Here is a 21940-nt window from a genome sequence, read left to right on the forward strand (position 1 = left end):
GAGCGTTTACAAGCAAACGCTTGACGGACGGACGGACCGACGGACGCACAGGGGTGCCGACAATATACGTCCACATAGAGAGATGTGGACGTATAAAAAGGATTCTCTACACTATGAAACAGGTCGTATCATGTCGAGTTTATCTTAAAATGTACTATTAAGATAGTTTTAGATATATAGATATAATAATATAGTATCATATTGAATACATGTAAAACCAAATCACTTCATGTACGTCGTCGCATAGTAAGCAACGTTTTTATAACTTACCAAATAAGCCATTGTTTTTCTATATATATATGAAATACATACTTATTTATAAAAAAGGAAATGGGTCAAGGATAAGCCCTTAATTGTTTACAGTAAAGATTTAAAGAGTCAGCTAGACCAGACTGGGTAAAAAAAACCATATCGTTCGAGCACAAGAAAGCTACGTAACCTTGTCGCGTCGCCCTGTTCATGATACTTTGACAGTTGGGAGTGAAAAAAAGAACATGCAGGCAAGTGGCATTGTCCTTGCACCAAACTTCCCTCGGCACTTTAGTCAGTGTTCGTCTTCATTAACCTGCATTACAGAGAGAAATATAACTCTATTTTATACCATACCTATAAGAACACAACGATCGTTGATGTCTTACGTCATAGGCCTACTGTGATATTTTTGTGTAGATATGTGGTCCAATATTTGTTCCAAGTGTTACAATGACAAACATATTCATTGGGTTTGAAATTTACAATAGAAGTCAGCTACTTTAAATTTGATAACATATCATGTTTACTTTTAATTTTGTAGAGATACGCATAGAATGTAATGGTACAGCTCATGTACACTGGGTAGATACGAGGAATTCAGAAGGGGCAGTAGCACCTGAGTCAGCAGATGAACAATATTATAACTGTTACCAACTCTTATATCCTCTACCAGCTACAGGTAAAGCAAACAAAGTCTTTCAGTAATTTGTCAGATATGCATTTGCCCGAATGAAGTCCTCCATCTTGAGAATGTCGTAAATGAAGCAATGTGTGGTTTGCTATAAATTGCTATTTGTCCAAACCACACCCCCATTCGCCTTACAAGGTCAAAACCCGTATTCGGGATACGATGCTATCGGTTGTACTTCAATGAAGCTCACTGTGGTTTGTAGATTATAGCATTATTTTCACACTATCCTCACACCATTGCCCTGTTCTTCATTGGAGCCGATACATATAGCGTTACCTTTTCTCGGTAGAGGAACCACAACCAAAACAGCAGAACACAAAACTCAATATTTCAATCATTATGCAATTCTATGTAAATATTTTTTAGAGTCAGAAGCACAAACAGAAATGCCATCAGAATCTGCTGTTATAAGAGAAGATAAACTTCGAATTTTAGAAGCAGGAAGCCACTCCTTTCCATTTGAATTCCCTATACCACCAAAGTTACCATGTTCATTTGAAGGGCCTTATGGACACGTTAGATATTGGTTACGAGCAGTCATAGAAAAACATTGGAAATTGAAAGTGAATGTTCGGCCATTCAAGATTACTCCAAAACTTGATCTCAACAATGTACCCCACTCAAATGTAAGTAGTCCTAGAATATGTCTAATTGTATGTTTATCATCTATTAGATCACGAACTCATAAGCAGAGCAGTGCACTGGACAGCGAGCTTACCATTAACGTGGACACACGAGTCATACATTGCTATTTTAAATTATGCCAAATGGCAAATCGTCTAATTCAAAGTCTACCAGCTACCCAGTTCTGTTGGTTTATTGATTATGAATTATGAATTGGCATTGAGATAGATGAGTCTTTGTACGATATTCATCTCTGTGGTGAAAATGAACCGTCCACTTTAATTTTACTAGCGATTAGTATTAAGATAACCATGGGAAACCACTACCAAGTCGATGGTCCAATATCCTTATGAAACCAAACAGAACAATACTAAGAAAGCGTGGGAACTATGACAGCAGTCGGCTTCAATATGAGATGAGCATTTGTCAGTCTTTCAGTACAGAAGTTCTCGTAACGGACTTCCTGCACATTATTCAGTGGTTTTCCATTTCTTGCATTGGAAGGTTAACCCACATAATTATCCAAATCTATGTGTTGCTGATATACATTTGTAAACAGGGTAAATGAGCTCCTGTCAATTTCATTCAGGTAACCATTCTAAAAAAAGTTGTAAACTGCAATCTGCTATTCCGGTAGAACTATATATAAGGTAATTTCATGTTTTATGCATTTTTCAGGAAGAGATTACTATATCTAAAAGTTTTCCTCTGTCAACATTTCTACAACAATCTGCTTCAGTTTTCGCGTCTGTAAATCTGCCCAAGAAAGGCTATGTTTTAGGTGAAACTATTCCAGTTAATATTTATATCAAAAACGACAGCAATAAAAATTTGTGGGCAACTTCTTTAAAATTAAAAATGGTAAGTGTAACCATATCATTAAATGTGAAATGTGAATGATCTATAAATGTCAGTGGTACATATTTCACTTGCGTATAAAGGAATAAGACTACATCAGTTGGTGAAACTGCACTTTCCTTGAAAGCATTAGAGATCCCAACGAATGTCCTACTTCGAAAGTAAAAACAACGGTAGCAATCTGCCTTCCTTATTCACTTATTATTTATATTAGACACTACTCTGGTGAAATTTCCCTCACTGTTCGTCTTCACGAACCCCACGATCCCATGAGCAGAAAACTAGAATATAACGCTATAGTGTATTATTTTCAGAATTTACATTATGAAACACCAAGTCAAAGTCGAAATACAAAAATCAATTTGAGTAAAGTAAAACTCGGAAAGGTATTAGCTGGTGAAACAATTGAAAGAGTCGGTAATTTATCAATACCTAATGATCTACCACCTAATCTGAATGGATGTGGTCTAATCAACGTTAAATATTCCATTATGGTAAGTTTTTTCAATTTAGTTCCCAATACATAAAAACTCACTCACTCAGAAGTAAAAAAGGGGCATAATATTATTGCTTAAATTTGCAAAAATCGTGTAACAGATAAAATCCATCAGTTTTTGTTGTCCAAGGGCTCTTTGGATTTGAGCTCCACTAACCAGTGGCTCAACCCGATGAGTAGTTCAACCAGTCCCTGTGGTGGTTGGGCCACTGCTACTGGCGCCCTCTAGTTCTGTGAGTCGTTTGGCCGGGAGAATGTGCTCACCATTCCCAACACACGACTGGTCTATAGGCATCTCTATCGGAGAGCCAAGTTATTAATGTTTATTTGATATACATATACATTCCCGATAATGTTTAATCGCGCTTGGTTTGATACATGAGTCTATTGTCGTCTCTACCTCCAACAGTGAGTTGACTATCGGAAAAAATTTAATTGGAAACTTGCCAATTTCGTATGATTATTCTGAAAATTAATAGAAAGAAATGTTTAGGAATTTTTTTTTTCTTTCAGCTCAAAATCAAGCCATCCTTATTTTCATTGTCAACTTTTAAAACAGCAGTTGATATAGTTATTGGTACCATACCTTTCAGATCTATACCGTCATCACATTCAATGGTCTTTAGTAAGTATACGACGTCCTGTTAAAGGGATTGTAAAGAGGTTTTCTAAATTCTGTATGTGTATCGGGGTTTGGGACAATTATAGTATCAATTTGCGCCAATTCCAATTCTACTAAACTAAGTGTTTTAGGGCGTCTCAAAGGTCTTACGTGATACAAGCAAATTTTGCGGGAGTGACGTCATAAAACACTTAGTTTTAGTGGAATTACAGGAACCACAGATGTCTGAACATTAGAATGGTGCAAATTGATGCTAGCAGTGCCCCCGATACACATAAAAATCTAGAAAGCCTCTTTTCAATCCCTTAAAGTAACTTCGCCTTGCTCATTAATGTCCCGAAAATTAAAATTGAACCCTCATTGACAGGGTTTGTTTTTAACGATCCAGCGAAATTATCCTGTCAGACAAGCCGACAGAAATTTGGTGCTTTCCTGGCGGGTCCTCTCTCCCAACCTTACAGTATCATTGGCCTTTAAACGTTGTTATTCTGTTTATAAACTAATGATATATAAGCTAATTGTTCTGATATTTATGTTTATGTAGGTCTACCACCAAGTTATGGAGAAATCATGAATACCACTGATTTACCAAGTTATTATGATATTGTGACAATAGAAAGTTAGTTATGGTATTTAGAGTTGTGTCATAATACGTATAGTCGCGAAATTAATAGACCAGAGTATTTCCATTGGAAATCTGTAGCCTACACGCCGATAAATTTTGTCTAAACGATCTTATGCTTTATTAAATAATGTTAAAACAGCTTTCGCTTATGAGACGCCTTCGGAAATTTTTAGCACCTGAACAACGTGTTGCGAAATTATCTGGCATGTTAACAGAATAATATGTTGATGCCATCTGATAAAACAAGGTATTTTGAATAGACCTTTTACTTACATAGATTATGTTAGCAGTTAGAATGTAGAAGAGAGACAAGCAATGTGCAATATGATGTCTTGGCTTGAATTACAAGAACAGACCTACCTGTCATCAGGAACTATTGAACTATTGGCTGAATCCCCGACGTGTTTATTATATATAGCAGACTTCATCCATTCTGAAAATAAACGAATTAAAAATGAAATGCTTGTGGTCCAAAGCTGAGGCCATTGCACTATGTACGTCCACGATTGTAGACCTAATGATAGAAAATGAAAAAGTAGTTTGGTAAACTGTGAAACCACCACAGCTCAATAGATATAATTTCCGACGTATGCAAGGCCAGAATTACGTCTTTCCCATGTAGCGTAATGTCTCTAAAATAAAGGCTACTATACCGGGTGTTATGTGTGTCGTTAGGGGTGGCACAGAATGCTCAGATAGACTATATCAACTGCTCAGGTCGCCGTCAAGATCAATTTACGGTTCGGGCACACTAACAGCAGATTTTTGTGGCAGACTCGAATCTCAAGTGTACCGGCGCTTCCACGACAAGATTATCGCGTTGTTCTATGGTTTATAAGTCAGCTAGGTCGTTATCCAATCAGATTCATTACCCGTTCAATTGCATGATCCGCACGTGTTTATCGACATGTGGAAAACGACCGACTGGAGATCTTTTATCTCCTTGTGTACCTGCATCCGGTTGTTTTGGCTACATATGCCAATAACCAAGATCACCAACATAAACCTGGGTAGGCAAAGGCTAACCGAGTGTATTAAAATCTGACGAATACACGTCTCTCATGGGGGGTTTAATATGCTATATTTAAGCTTTAAGTCATGGACGGTAATGCAAAAAACTTTTCATAAATTGCTGAAATCTCTATCACAATCAAAAAACCAATAATTATAAGAAGAAAAAAAACGTTTATCGAAAATTCATAAAATTTTAACTTACCCAAGCCAAGATCTCATCAATATTTTAAAGCATATTAGCCTATTGACATTGATGTTGTCAAAATCCGAACTCATGAGGACCCAAGGACGAAAAATAATATAGGCCTATATCATAATTCTAGCCTTTACTTCAAGCAAGAGACGCAGCCCAACCCAGACACAACTTCACTTCAACCAAGAAACATTCCACTAACCATCAGAGAATTTCGTACAAGTCTGCAGTAGACGTCGATCTATCAAAGATGAAACAAAGGGAGGCAACTGCAATGGTTGAAAATATCCATAAAGGTAAAGGCCAAGTTAAGTCAACAGGTGTAAAAGGCAATGACAACGACAATGCCAGGTTTCAATTCTGTCAAGTGATAAGAAGGGCACCTTGAAATCATGTTTTTTCAGCAGGTATAAAGTAATATGTTAACGACTATTTTATAGTGACTGTCAATTATGGAAAGGAACTGTGGTCATTTCCATCGGTTATGCTTTAGTTGTAGGGTTAAGGACGGTTTTTAACATTGAAACTTTCTACAAGGAATATTCTTTTTTACCTGTGAAACAATATAATTATGATATATAGTGCCACGCCCACACAGTTCGGTACTATCATTATAATCAACACGTGGTTTTGTTTTGATTTAGACAGGAAATGATATTTTGAGTTTGCGCATTTGAAGGGAAATCCGGGTACCTGACAAGCCGTCACAGCCAAGAAATCAACATGGCGGCCCCGAGTGATGGTGGCAGCAAAGATGAACTAAAAACACATTTTGGCACTCGTGAAGGGACTTATACATTAATGCCATTGTCTGAATATTCTAAGCCATCACGTGTAGCATACAATGGACAAACAAACACACCCGTCAAAGTGTCATTTGTGAGAAATACGGACGCAAATGGATCGCCTGTGGACAGAATTTGTTTCAATGTTGGCAGGGAATTGTTTGTTTACGTTTATAAAGGAGTCAAAAAGGTCAGTTGGATTGTGAATATCCCCTTCAATATTTGGTCCTTGTGCAACTCCTATAAACTAGATGCTATTCTTATTCAAAATGCAGCAGTCCTTGTTGAATCATTGCAATGATATACTAAGAAGGGGGATAACCCTCAATTAACTTTTTGACATTTCTAAGGAATGTCCCCTTTGAAAATATGTTTCACCTTCATAGGGCTATTAATAGATGTATTAAAAAAAATGTATGTTGTGGTTTGATTCTTGGAAACAGATGCATTGCCCTTTCACAAACTTATTAGAGATGTATTATCTTGAACTCATTTGATGATGATTTCTCAATTTTACTCTTGACAATGAAGACAGTCTTGTTTAACAATGAGTTGAATGACATTGTCATTATCTTTCTATTATTTTTAAGAAGAAAGACAGCAGAAATGCAAGTTTTTAGAAACATGAACATAGATCGCTAATTTTCAGTTCCTTTGCAGAATGAATATCCTACAGTACCTTGAGCCATTCAAGACTGTAATACTTTCAATTAGAATGAGCATGAAATTTAAATTCTCGAACTTGATAAATAAAAGTATATTATCAATCAATGGTGTCATAACAACTATAAACTTACTCTATAGGATCTTTATATAATCCATTATCCATAAAATTATCAATAGAAAAATAGTAAATATTTTGGAAGGAGTTGTCGTTACAGTCAAGGCCAATATTGTGATTGTCTATGAAGCCAATAATATTTGCAAACCATTAATATTTCTGTTGTGAGTTTGTATAGCAGAAAAATCCAACTGGGGTAAAATGCCAACAGAAGGTGCCAACTGGTAAATTTTTTAACAAAAACTCAAAAACTGCCTATTTTGAGGCTACACTCAGTAATGTTACATGCCGGCCATGGTAATTAGTGTGTATTTCTATCTATAAAATCTATCTAATCTCACGTAAGTTACATACTGGTTAAAAATGATGGGTACAAATTGAAACAAAATTATGTTTCAAACAGGAAAATTGAAAATTATTATAAGGCTTATGCAGCACACTACATCATTAATCTTGACAGGGACAGTAAAGCAGGATGTAAAACTCTCTTTCATTTCATTCATCTCTGTCAACGTGTGTTTCAGGCTGCTGATCTAACAAAACCAGTAGATAAACGAATTTATAAAGCAACATTACCAACATGTCATGATTTTAATCCTGATTATATTTGGTCCGATAGTGTCTTGTTATTAGTAGGTTTTACTGCTGGTCAGGTACAACTAATAGATCCTATTAAAAAAGAAAATAGTAAACTTTATAACGAGGAGGTAAGTAGTGCAATTATCTTTTTCATTTACAAATCAACAAGTCATTTACAGGCTGACAAATTTGTCAATTACAATAAAATGGTAATTAGCCCATACTAGAAGTAGTTGGATTTTCATCTGCTAGGCTGCTGCTTGCTATGGGTTCAAATTCTCCTCAAGTTATGAAAAATTCTGATGCCACAACCAGTCAACCCATTTTCAGCTTTCAACCCTTATCTCATTATCTGGAGAGAAATTATTGTATGTTATTGTAAATGTCAAAAGAAATTATCAGCTCACTTCATATGAAATTGACACCTATAAATTTTGTATGTTTTGATCCTTTTATGTTTTTCAGAGGTTAATAGATAAAACTAAAGTAACATGTATTAAATGGATACCCCAATCACGAAATCAATTTTTAGTTTCTCATGCTAGTGGACAAATGTATGTGTACAATGAAGATTTACCTTGTGGACCAACACCTCCCCATTATCAACCATTTAAAAATGGAGAGGGATTCTCTATATATACTTGTAAGACAAAAAGTACCAGAAATCCACTGTACAGGTGGATAGTGGGACAAGGTGCTATCCATGAGTTTGCCTTTTCGCCATGTTCTTTATATTTAGCCATAGTAAGCCAAGATGGCTACCTTCGTGTTTATAACTATAATTCTATGGAAATCCTAGGTTCTATGAAAAGCTATTTTGGAGGATTGTTGAGTGTGGCATGGTCACCTGATGGACGCTTTATAGTGACCGGTGGTGAAGACGATTTAGTGACTGTGTGGTCGTTTCATGAGCGACGAGTTGTTTGTCGAGGTCAGGGTCATAAATCGTGGGTTAATGTGGTTTCTTTTGATTTTTACACCTCTTGTGTTTGTGATGATACAGGCTGTGATTTTAACGGTAGTGAAGAAGACTATCATTCGTCCAGGCATTGCCATTCTAAAGACTCTGGTGTTACCAAAACATCTGATTCAAATAGGAATTCATTGGACGGTAATGGTTTAAATATTACATCGTATAGATTTGGTTCTATAGGACAAGATACAATGATATGTTTATGGGATTTAACAGAAGACATCATTAAGCAATCAGCAGGAAGATCACGTAATAGTATTGCACCGTTGTCGAATTCAGCGAGTTGTTTACCTCGATGTAATAGCCTTCCCAATTCTCAGAAACGGAACTCTATAGGTAATGATGTGTCTGCTCATGTGGAGGGGTATAGTAATACAAACCAAATTCAAAATGCTGTGATGAACGCTTCAAATAAATTTGCCACCCTTTCAGTGGCTGATCGGAAAGAGAGCCAAGAAAAGAAAGAACATAAAAGAAATTTTAGTCTAGCAAGTAGGAATACAGATAAAGTAAATATGTTGAAATCAAATCATGTGAAACCAATAGATGACTCAATTAAATTGTTAGGGACACCATCATGTCCTAGATTAGATGAAGTACCAATGTTAGAACCTTTAGTTTATAAAAAGATAGCTCATGAACGCCTGACAGCACTAGTGTTCCGTGAAGAATGTTTAGTAACAGCTTGTCAAGAAGGTTTAGTTTATACCTGGGCTAGACCTGGAAAGGTAAGTTCATAACTTCTCAGAATCTGATACCGATACCTTACCCTATATATATGTTGATAAATGCATGTTGATTTATCTAGTCTTCGATATCTATCCGTCCTGGCAGAGGGAAATACTAACTTGGTAACATGAAAGCCCAGGGTTCAATCTCAACAAAGGCCCTGTGCAATAAAGGGTGTGCAGTTCCCAATTCTCATGTAGGCAAATGTTTAGAACATTAACTTTGGGTAGTCTTCAAACTCTTTCCATTGATTTTACTGCTTTTTGTCAGATTGGTTCAGCATTTGGTCTTGATATTATTTAGTGATACTATTTCTAGCATTGGATCAAGGTTTCTATTTTCATAATATTTTAAGAATGAAGGTCAAATGGATGCTGAAAATGCAACAGAGGACATCATTACAATGTCATAGACATGGTGTGTTGTCCCTTTGGTTCAATGGAATAACACAAAATATCCTCACAAATGTATTTGTATTTCTTTTTCAGGGTCATGAATGATTAAAGGTTATATTAGAACTTACTAGTGTTATCAGTATATATATATAATTCAACAGTATATAATATATATGAAATATGAATGGATACCTGTGCAATATATCTCTATAACATCATCTGCAATGCTGGGGCATTGTAAGGGCTATATATAGCTAAACCAGGTTCTAACAATAGCAGTGATTGTATGGGGTTTAAAAAGACTGTAGAGAAAAAATGTAGGGTACAAGTTATAAGTTTTTACCATTTTTATTTAAAGTGTCATTTTATTTAACGGTGCTTGTTCAAAGATTGTCCCAACTCTTATACAACTTAAATTATATTTTACTATTCCATTGTGAAATCGTGAAACACCCTTTGGAAAATGGTTGAATAGAAAAGCTTAGCTTCTTTGTTTATGCTGACTCTTAGCTCTTGATTTTTTCTTTCTAATAAAATCTAAAAGAATGCTCTCCATTCCAAACATTTCAATCAAATTATGAACAAGAAAGTTAATAACTATTTGAATATACTTCTTGGAGGGCTGCTTTAACTTTAGGTTTTCTGCAATGAAGCTAGAAATTTGAACCTTATCTGGCTCTGAAATGTAACTGGTATTTAGTGCTTTCAATTCAAAACCAATTTATATCTTTTCTTATTGAAAATTAATATGACAATTTTTATGTTTTCTAAAATTTATATATTCTCTTTATGCTAGTAGATAATTTTTAAATTGTTTTCTTATTAAGCTTCTTTTTTTATCATTTATAATTAATGTATAATATTAAAATACAGATCTATAGATATTTCGTTTAGTTTATTTTCTGTGGGTTACTTCACTCCTACCTTTGTCTGACTGCATATGAAATATTGTAGTCAACCAAAAAGCAGAGTTTGTGTATGACTAAAAATGTTCACCTCTAAACGAAGAATAGATGGAATTTAACTGAGTCACAAAATAGTCCCTTATACTTTATAGATATAACCTTGCTCATTGAATTTTCAGGAACTTTGATTTTGGGCTTCCAAACATGATTTTGAAAGAAAACAGACATATTGATGGGACAAATATCAAGAAATGTTTGAATATTGTCAAGCCACACTCTGAAAATACTAATGGGAGCTAGGGACAAGCAAGCTTTGGGCTGTTTAGCAAAATTAATGCTTTACATAGTGAACCCAGGGCTTGACAAGCTCCTAATAGCATTTGATTGATACTATTTTTAATCATATTGAGTGAAGTAACCCACAGAAAATGTACATGTCTCTAGCTTTTTGGACAGGTTCAACCAAATTTAGTAACTTTATTTCTGAACTATAGTTGTAAAGATTTATATTATTAGATAGATGGACAACATTCCTGCATTTGTCCCATTTCTGACCTTGTGGACCTCGATCCATTTTGAAATCTTGCTCATCTATTTTCAATCCACATAGGGGTAGGGAAATTCTAAATAGAGCTATCTATGAAAGATTATTGTTTCCAGAATATTTTTAAGTTGGAATGTTAAAATGACAACTCGTCTTTTAAATATACTCTGTGATATATAGAAAAGACATATATAGAAATGGTGAGTAAATTTCATAGTTTTGAAGTATTTTTGAAGGAATTATGCAATTTTCATACATTTCTTGAACTTCTGAAGACTACATATTTTCAAGACTAAAATCAATTCTCCAAAATGGCGCATCTGTCCCTTTAAAATTCAATTCTGATAAGATCTAAGGTCAATAGGAAAAAAAATTGAGTTGTAGAACCTTTGTGCGATTTCTGCACATTTTTTTGTATTAAACCTGTGTGATTCAACTGTGATTTTTATGCATGATTTGATTTTTTTTAATTATTAGCATAATAAAGTACATAATTATTTCAATTTCAAGAACCCTGATCATACTATAATCATATTTCTAAATCCATAAATAAGCTCAACTATTCTGAATCTAGATTTTTAACAAATCTGAATCCAGATTGACAACTTAACTCTACAAATCTGAATCTAGATAAATGACTAAACTAAAAAAATCTGAATCTAGATAAATGACTAAACTAAAAAAAATATGAGTTGAGATTAAAACTGAACTCAACTATTCTTAATCAAGATTAAAACTGAACTCAACTATTCTTAATCAAGATTAAAACTGATGCTATTCTTAATCAAGATTAAAACTGAACTCAACTATTCTTAATTTTGACTAATATGAATCCAGATTAAAATGAAAACTCCTCTAATTAAAGTAGTGTTTCTTTCAATGTTAAATTGTCTAAGACATACCAATATTATAATTATTTCCAGAAATTTTATGGAAAGTCAAATTTGCATAAAAATTCGACTTGGCGTCTTTAGAACTCAAAGACTCTAGAATATATTCAACAACTAGCTTTTGTGAACTGAAAATGAAAATCAAAACCATTAATTCATTTCACAAAAAAATATGTTTTGTATCAAATTTTTTCCCTCTTTGAGTTTATTGTTGTCAATTTTGACAGGATTAAGAACGAACAGTTGAAATATGTCTTTCATTTCTGAAAATAACTTGAAACAGAGTTTATAAATCTATTATCAATCTAATTATGTTGAAATAAAAATCTGTTCTTCATTCAGAAATATAAATCATGCTATAAAGCAGGAAATTATTGCACCATCAAGATTTTTCTCAACACAAATCTATTTGAATAACTTGTTCTTGGAGAATGTAGTAGTTTGTATAAAAGACAATTTAATCATTTTTATACGCCCACATCTCTCTGTAAGGACGAATATTGTCGGCACCCCTGTCTGTCCATCGGTATGTGTATACATTTTCATAAAACGAAGATCGAGTTCGAATTTGAGCTATTTTCGACCTTTAGAAGCAGAATTATTGCCCTTGCCCCAAAATCTTGAATATGCTATTACTCTCTTAGTTTTCAACTGATTTTGATGAAACTTAAAATGGATGTTTCGTTTTTACCATACGCATGCCGTGGTGGGCGTATATGACTGTGGTCTACTATCTTACTTCATATTGATAAATTTCAATAACTCCTAATTCATCTGCAATAAAGGAAGGCATTGCCTGTATGAGGCAACAGTTTAATTATGCGCTTAATTTTGCCACTTCTGCTAGTATGCTTTAATTGCAATCTGATTAGAAGTCAAAATTTCATTCTAAAAAGTATTAGTAACAGCTGATAACTGATATTTATCAGTACTTTTGACTTTGTCCTATAGAGTTTTTTTTTATCAAAGTGATAAGTGTTAAAGGTAACTTACGTTATATCAGTGGATGTAGCCAATGATTAGAAAGTTGTGGTCTTTGATATTGAATGACCTGATTATTTATGATATGATATAATAAATTATATGATATTTTAAAAATTTTTATTATAATCAAAAAATGTATCTGATAATATTTACTAAAGAGGTAATAATATACTATTGTTAAAGCCAAATATGTAGTTTACACTGTATTTATTTTTAGTTTAAAGGCATAGGTAGAAAGTTTAGTTGAATATTCATTGAAGCTACAAGACATTAGAAATATATATTTAGAGTTTAGAAAACACTTTTTATTTATCAAAGCTGACTGTCCAGCAGCCTGAAAATTCCTAAAAAAAATCCGAATTTTTTTCAGTTTGGCTAAAATTCCTTAAAATGTTCAAATCAAGGGGAAATTCTAAAAAAAATCCTGATTTTTTTCTGTCAATTCCTAATTATTTTGTATTTCTACTTGTTGGGCGATCTTTATACGCCGTCGATCAATCAAATCAAACCTAATTTTTGAAATAAACCCCAAAATTTTGGTCATTGAGTGCTGGACAGCCTGTCAATAGCTTAGATAGAGCGTATTTGTAATTTATATGCTTTCTTGAAGTCAAAACTCTAAACCCAGCAAGCCAATTACCATTCTTTGATCAATTGTACTTAAATAATGGCTATAGCAATAGCAATTGCAATCTTTAAAGAATCAAGTTCATCAAATATTTAGTTTTTGATGATTCTAATTTGGCAAGAACAAACCACGCCTTGATTTAAATTTAAAGATAAGAATATTGGCTTTCTGGATCTCACGAGTTAATACTTTAAGTTGAAGTTAGATGTATCTTTTTGGGCGATGCTTTGGGAACTTAAATGCAAAAAATCATGTTCAAAGTAGTGTTTCATTAAGTTTACTGTTATTGTCGTGCTCATTTCAGACTTCATAACCAGTTAACCAGACATCATTTGTAAGAAATGCACAACAGTCTTTGTAAATATTTTATACTATTTAAAGTATATAGATCTCTTCATTTTTGTTTTGCTCAGTAATAGAGGTCAATTTCAGCCATTTGTATCAATTTTTAGAATTCAAATCTTAAATCTAGTTGCGGAAGAATTTATTTGAAAAATATGGAATTTTACTTCTGCCATTCGCTGTGTTTGTGTTTTCAGTGGCAAAAATGTCATGAAATCTGCATGAAGAGTTTAAATGAAGAAATTGATCTCTAAGATTTAGTAAAACAAAATTTTGACGATTATACATGTATTCCTTTAAGATTGAAGACACCCTTTTCTATATTTTATCACTAAATAATAAATATGCACACCTGTGAATTTAAAACTTACTGAATTTACTATATTTTATACTAGTATGTGTTTGTGTTGCACATTTTTCTTTATTATAACAAATACAAAATTTATAAAAAACCAAAACAATCTTGATTGATTGTCTTAAATCATAGGATCAAATAAGAAACCATCATATAAAAAAGTTTGAACTTTTTTTAAAATTAAAACCATATATTAAAGAAATGTAGAGTAATACTTTAATTTTTCAAGTTTATTTTTCAATAATAGATGAATTCATTTTTCTTTTAAATTTTCATAAGAGATTTTTTGACTGATTTTCTTAGCATATTGTGCAAGTTTTACTTTCTGTTACATAACCTCGAAGCTGAATTCATTTTGCTTAATTTAGAAGATGATGGTCGAATGATGCAACAAAATTCAAAAAATATAGTTTAAGATGAATCAAAATAATTCATAAGGTTGTTGGACAAGTCCATGACAACGGATGTTGCCTAATTAAAGCTATATGTTTATTTAATGCTGGTGTAATTAAGCCTGGAGAATCATTTAAATGCTGACCGCTTAAGTCTGGACAATTATTCTTAATTGGATTGAACAATAAGTCTGATATTGCTTTAAAAGTACTACATCTTAGAATGAACATAAAATTTAAGAATTTTAAACTTGGCTAATAAGAGCATATTTTATTCATCAGTAAATATACTTGGTGTCATAAATAACATAACAGGATTCTTATGTAATCCGATAAATCCAAAAAACTTAGTAATTATCCATAAATATGCAATTAACTATTGAAAAATGCTTAATATTAAGATCAACTTACCAATTTTCCAGGGATTCTGTTGTAACTTTATGACACCAGGTAAATTCACTGATGAATATATACTCATATTGACCATTCTTGAGAACTTAAATTTTATGTTTATTTTAAGATGTAGTATCACTTTAACACCTGTATATGGTAAAGGGTATACTACAGTAGCTAATTGTTAATGTTTGCTGATCGAATCAGAACCAAGATTGTAAAGAAATTGTTTTTAGTTTTAATTTATTAATGACTAATTATTGTATTATAATAATCTTGTTAATTAGATAATCTTAAAGAATAATCTATTTTATGTATATAGTATTATATAAATAAATATATAACAAAATGCATTCTAGAAGATTAAGTGATTATTGTTAATTCTTAATCTCTTCAATGAAGATTTCTATTGTTTTCAAATTTTGCTTGTCACAAACATAGAAATTATGAGAAAATAAATTCCTATTTAAACATAATTTTTTTTTTTTTTCACATAATACTTTTTAAAAGACAAAGAGGTGGCTGAAGCGTGATAAAAAGAAAAAAAAGAATTTTTGGTCCTGGTCATAGGGAAAATTTCTGTTATGATTTTTGTTACACGAATGTGCTCTCAAAAAAGTTCCTACGAGCTACAACATCAGATAATTGGAATGCTTAAATTGTAGAAGTGCTTGGATCTTTTTGGGGGTTTGATAATGAAACTGAGTGAAGAATTAATTGTAGTCTGACATTTTACCCTAAAGTTAACTCCCTTACTACAGAGGGCGCACCGATAAGCCACGAAACTGAAAGTAGAATTTGTAAACAAGAAAATTAAGTAAGTAATCATTTTTTCCTGATTCTACAACTTATGCGAAAGAACTAATTTATTAAATTCTACAGATCATAACAGACGACTGCGTCACGCTCATCACTTAACTATAACATTTGAAAATTGGAAGTCAATGTGAATGAAATGTCAATGCCGGGCGGGAATAATTGAAATAAAAACGAAAACGTGAATGAGCTTGTTTTACTTATTATGACAGTGCCAGTTATGATTTCATTATCGTCCAGTATTTTTCTTATTTTCTTTGAAAGGCAGACGCAATCATGGTAAGCTTTCTAATGTGTTTTATTTGATATATATTCATATGATTATGAAATCTTTAGTCTTTGGATTTAAGTCAGATCTGGCTGTGAAATTTGAATTTCAAGTTAAAAAGGAAAGTTGAAATCTACAGTGAGTGGCAACAAACTTGAGACAGAGGAACTATTTCTTAGAGAGATTTTGCTAATCCATCAATCACAAATTGTGACCTAAGCTAGGAATACATCCTATGAGAATTGAACAATATTAGATGTCCTATAACTAACTTTATCTACCGTCAATGAAGTGACTACATACCTATATAACACGAAAAAAGCCTTATCAAAACTTGTGCCTGTCTGTGGCTTATGCAGACAATTTTATTGTTTTTTTCAGAAACAAGAGGTAATAAAAATGGTTGGGAAAAAGTCAGAATATCAGAAGCAATTTTCACCTGCCATTTTAACAAAACACATACCAATTTATCAAGACAATTTAGCATGTCGTATTAGGAGACGTGATCAACAGTTTGCGCACACATCTATAGCTTGGGACAGTTGTTCTGATTCCACATCAGAAGATGATGTCAAAGAAATTCAGCATAAACTAGAAGAGTTAAAACTCAAAGAAAAACAAGAAGCTTTAATACGTAAAAAGGAAGAAAAAAGGACTAAGTCTCCAGCCAAAGTTGATAAGTGTATAGAAACACATTTGAGTTTATCAGGCGATGAAGATGAAGAGTTATATAATGGTGATTTTGAAAAGATCAGAAAGTCTGATTTTGGTGAGATTAAGCTTATGGTATAATATATGAATGTTGAAATAGTTTCTTTTTTATCTTGAATAAACAATTATGTGCATAGGACTCAGAATCGATTACCAAATTGAAACCTATTTTCGAAAGCAGGCTACATAGATCAATAATCAAAATTTTTATTTTTGATTTCTTCTACATACTTAAAAAAAAGGTTAAAATTGTGTAATTCCCTAGGTAGCACCATTAGACAACTTTTCTGTGTTACATCCTTTTTGTAATAGTGAAAATCTCTTGATGATAAAGGCAAGGAAATAATGCCATTATGTTTTCTTTGTAGGTAAAACTAAAGTGATACATGGTAAAAAGAAAATAAAAAGACCAGATCAAAGTAAGAAAATACCTAAAGGTTCCAGAACACATACAGTGAAAGCTTCCAGACCATCTACTGCCCCTAGTAAACAGTCAGTCAGACGACCTAGGACACCTTTTGTATCATATGGAGCTGGAGATGGTGATAGATATAGTGGAAAATTATGGACACATAACGTTTTAGCTGATACAGATGTAAGTTTTACAAGTTTCAATTTCAGGCTTTAAAAATCTTGTGGCTTAAACTATTTGCTATAAGCATATGTTGAGTATGTGTAAAATCTTTTAATCACTTGAGATAAATGACAAAAGTAATAAAAATGTTAGAAGTCAACACCTTCCATGATGAAAATAAGAAGCACCAAGAGCGCTGCCTGTTAAAACAATTTAGAATATTGTTTAAAACCTGAAGTTAATAAAAATTTTGAAAGACATTCCTTTATTTTTGAATACATATCTTACGTAATATCCTGTTTTTTTTTTTCAAGGTATATCCAGCAGCATTAAGAGCCAAAGAAAAACATGAAGAAGAAATGAGGAAGAAGGTTGAAAAGCATGATAAATATGTATGGTTAGATGACAGAAAGAAAAATGCCATATTAAAACTGATGAAGAAAGAGACTGGAGATTGGGATACAGAATATAAGAGACATTATCCAGCCTATGATAAAGTTATATATGAACGGGCATTATCAGCACGACCAGATAGCTCATGTCGTAGAGAATATTGATATATTGTTTATATTTACATCATTTTCATTTCATTGTGCAGAGCAACCTACTATTTCGCTTTAATTCTATATAAAATAATTTGATACTAACTGATTAAAGGGATACACACTTAAGATGTGTATTTGAGACACTGAAATCACTAATTTGGCCCATTCCTATATTCAATAAGATGTCTGTGGTTCCTGCAATTCCATTGAAGCTAAACATTTTATGCTGTCACTAACCCAAAGGTTCTTATATATAATTAACAGATTTTATGACAGTGACATCACAATATTCTTAGTTTGAGTGGAATTGCCATATGGAATGACTTGATGCAACAAAATCAAAATATTTTTGTATAACGGTACATCAAGGAATGGTTGAAATCATGAATACAAATAGTTTCAATTTATTTAGGCAGATAAAATAGTATTGAACACAATAGAGGGTGGGTATGCATAGTTTCAATAACTATTTATGTTAAGATAGACTATATGTAAATGGAAATTATTTTATGTTCATCTTCTTGATAGTACTAATCATTAAAATGATATGTTGTGCCTTTATTCTGAATTTAAGTTCCTACTTAATTCGATTGTAGCTATCTCATGGTTATTGCCAAGATATGTTGAACATCTTTGAAAAGAACATAGCCTTCTATTAACCTGATAAAGTGGACTATATTTGCTTTACCTAATAGTAAACCTCAACTTCAGCTGTGAATTAGTTTACAGGATGAAAATCTGAACCATGTAAATTCCCAAATTGTTGTGTTTTTAGACCTCCCATTTAATAGTAAGCTCTTGCAGAATTTTTTCATCATGTTTTTATTTATGAGCTTATTTTAGTGTCTGAGACAGTTTCTTTTTCGAACCATTTCTTTTACTGTTTATTGTCTTATCATGTAATGTTTGTATTTAAATGTCATGAAATCATTGTAATGTTTATATTTAAATGTCATGAAATCATTGTAATGTTTATATTTAAATGTCATGAAATCATTGTAATGTTTATATGTCATGTACTCATTGTAATGTTTATATTTAAATGTTATGTAATTATTGTAATGTTTATATTTAAAAATCATGAACTCATTGATATGTTTATATTTAAATATCATGTACTCATTGATATGTTTATATTTAAATGTCATGAAAGCATTGTAATGTTTATATGTCATGTACTCATTGTAATGTTTATATGTCATGTACTCATTGTAATGTTTATATTTAAATGTCATGTAATTATTGTAATGTTTATATTTAAAAATCATGAACTCATTGATATGTTTATATTTAAATATCATGTACTCATTGTAATGTTTATATTTAAATGTCATGAAAGCATTGTAATGTTTATATTTAAATGTCATGAACTCATTATAATGTTTATATTTAAATATCATGTACTCATATATAGGGCTCAGGTTGCTTGGTGCTCAAACCTACTCTAGATCTTATTATATACATACTATATACATACTATTAGATTTTTATATCATATAGAATAAAATCATTTATTACTTTTATAGTTTTTCATTTACTCTTATTAAAGAGATATCCCGCCTATTTTTTTTTATATTTTTTTTGCTCAAATTTGTGAAAACTGAAAGTTTTATCTAAAAAAAATCCAGTCGTTAACGCCAAAATATTTTATAACATAATGTAAGGCTCTTAAGTCATCATGCTTTTTGGAAGTTGTTAGACAACTTCTGTGCAGATTTGAGTACAATAAATGCCTCATTGTAGAGAAATATGTCTCCTGCGTATTCTAAAGGTTTCAACTAAATATAAAAAGCCAAAACTAGGTCAAACTTCTTAATTAACAATTAGTAACCTTTGCTTTTAATTAAACCTTTTAAAACAAATTCGGTTTGATCAAATAGATACATAGATAAAAATAGAACATTTTAGAAATATTTGCAGGTAAAATTTACAACAATTTTGATAATGAAAACTTTTTACAAAAAAAGCAGAATATCCCTTTAAGTTTTTACACAATATCACCAGGCACATGTTAGAATACATGATCATGGATTATTTTGATTTCATCATCTATATATTTTACTATATGTACGAGAGAATTCTTGGACCAAGAGGAAATAATTTTGAATTAAAATTTTATTGAACATCAAAATAATTTGGTTGTGACAGTGCTATAAATAATTCATATCTGGTTGTGAACACTCTAAAATTAACAAACAACATTGTACTCTTTTCAAATTATCTCTTCTATTGTCTGTGCTGAAATCAAAAATATGCAATAGATTTTAGAGACATGCAGTGGTTTCCAACCTTTTCAAGTCCTCACACCCAGAACAAATGTTAAGTAATCACACCCCAAAACAAGTGACATTCAAAACATCAATGATAAATTCTACGACAGTTGGCAGTTATCCCGACGCCCCAGGGCACACTGGTGTCATGATCTTGGATATTTTTGGGAAATACATCAGGAACCATGTAACAAGACTATAGAATTATAAAGATTTGCATATACCAAGTGTTTCTCTCAAAGTTACATAGATATAGATTTGCTAAAATAAATAATCTCCAGTATTTCATTCATCAATCAAACTAATTTAGTACATGTATATACCTTATTTCTGACCACTGCAATAGTGTCGAGCCATTAGTTGTAACTGATCCAATTCAGAAATACCCAAATATTCCATGAAACTTGGACATTCAATGGACAGGCTTTCCACACAATTTACAGCAGAAGTCATAGCCCTGAAATGGATATAGGAATAATACAAATTTTATTTGTCATTTCAAAGAATAATGCTATGTTTTAGTTTAAAACTTATATTGTAATGTTGACATCAATTGTATCCTTTTGATAGGTCAGAATGAAATGTGTATATTTGTGTCATGGAAGCATTTAAGGCAGTCTTTTAATAATTGCACATAAAAACTCTATACAAGGCACAATTCTTGACAGGTACTGACAAACACATTCAAAAAATATCTAATATGAATTACTGCCCTTGTTCTTTGAAACAGCTTGATTTTCAGCTTGTAAGCATGTGTAACATTTGATCTTGATATTGGTTGCCTTCCTGCCAAATATTTCATTACAAACAAAGCTGCTAGTGGAAGTATGTTACCTTGCAGGTCAAGTTTAAGTTTTCACTTCTATCCAATATTTTTGAATTTCATAATGGAAGTACACTTACTCACAAAGTTGTGGCATGGTGGTAGCATCAATAACAGGCTCATTACAAGAATGGAAAGCATTAGATTTAGCTGTATCTGTCTGAGGACACCTTCGTCTTGAAGCATCACTTGTAGAAATGCCTGAAATATTGTAAAAGGAATCCTTTGTTTGTTCCATGAGTTGGAATATTTTCAGGCAAGATATATGCTAAGAGGTTTAGCAATGGATCAACTTGTAAAATGGTCAATGAAATTAAATTAAGTTACTTCTGATGTTTAAAGTTGACATTTGGTTCTTGTACAATTAAATAATGAGCAGTTTCCCAAAAGACATCCACACAGCTTTAACTTTTTGTAAAAGCATCTCTTAACTATGTAAACCCATATTCAATTTGCATCAAAATTAAATCGAGAAAATAGCCTTTATAGCATTCACAAATTTGTGATGTATTTGTAAAGTAAAAAGTACATGAAAATATGAAGTTTCGTCAGATTTCAATAAAAGCTGTTGTCTCCATGGATTGCCTGCATATGCCAATTTGATATAGTTTTTGTAGAGCAATAACTCAAAAGCCTATCAGTGAAAAAAGAACACATTTGAAATCTTATGTCAAAATAAGATATCCAACAAGCACGCTGAGCCAACTTTTTAAAGCTAATATTTTCTTTATACATAGAATAAAACCTGGAAATTTAATATATTTGAATCTTTTTTAGGATAAAAACTACTAATTGCCTCTAAAAACAAGGTTTTAGAGAGATTCAGTAGAAATTGATAATTTAAGTCTTACCTAGTACAATGATAAGTCCAATAACAGTCACA

The 21940-nt window shown here is 32.1% G+C and overlaps 3 protein-coding genes across 3 annotated transcripts; all 3 read left to right on the forward strand.

Moving 5' to 3' along the window:
- Positions 1–494: 494 nt before the first annotated feature.
- LOTGIDRAFT_229416 (hypothetical protein) lies at positions 495–4625 on the forward strand (the record flags this gene model as incomplete). The annotated part of the gene is made up of 7 exons (XM_009065390.1): positions 495–543; positions 794–931; positions 1310–1569; positions 2246–2428; positions 2740–2919; positions 3435–3546; positions 4088–4625. 7 exons carry the CDS (start codon positions 495–497, stop codon positions 4165–4167), a joined length of 1002 nt encoding a protein of 333 aa, XP_009063638.1. The 3' UTR covers positions 4168–4625.
- Positions 4626–6098: 1473 nt separating this feature from the next.
- LOTGIDRAFT_177520 (hypothetical protein) lies at positions 6099–9233 on the forward strand (the record flags this gene model as incomplete). Its single annotated transcript, XM_009065391.1, has 3 exons — positions 6099–6350; positions 7466–7648; positions 7986–9233. The coding sequence occupies 3 exons, from the start codon at positions 6099–6101 to the stop codon at positions 9231–9233; spliced, it is 1683 nt and encodes a 560-aa protein (XP_009063639.1).
- Positions 9234–16090: 6857 nt separating this feature from the next.
- LOTGIDRAFT_229417 (hypothetical protein) lies at positions 16091–17976 on the forward strand (the record flags this gene model as incomplete). The annotated part of the gene is made up of 4 exons (XM_009065392.1): positions 16091–16145; positions 16516–16903; positions 17214–17440; positions 17734–17976. The coding sequence occupies exons 1-4, from the start codon at positions 16143–16145 to the stop codon at positions 17974–17976; spliced, it is 861 nt and encodes a 286-aa protein (XP_009063640.1). The 5' UTR covers positions 16091–16142.
- Between the last annotated feature and the right edge of the window lie 3964 nt (positions 17977–21940).

The sequence above is a fragment of the Lottia gigantea genome, assembly GCF_000327385.1.
Source record: "Lottia gigantea unplaced genomic scaffold LOTGIsca_7, whole genome shotgun sequence".
Lineage (NCBI taxonomy): Eukaryota > Metazoa > Mollusca > Gastropoda > Lottiidae > Lottia > Lottia gigantea.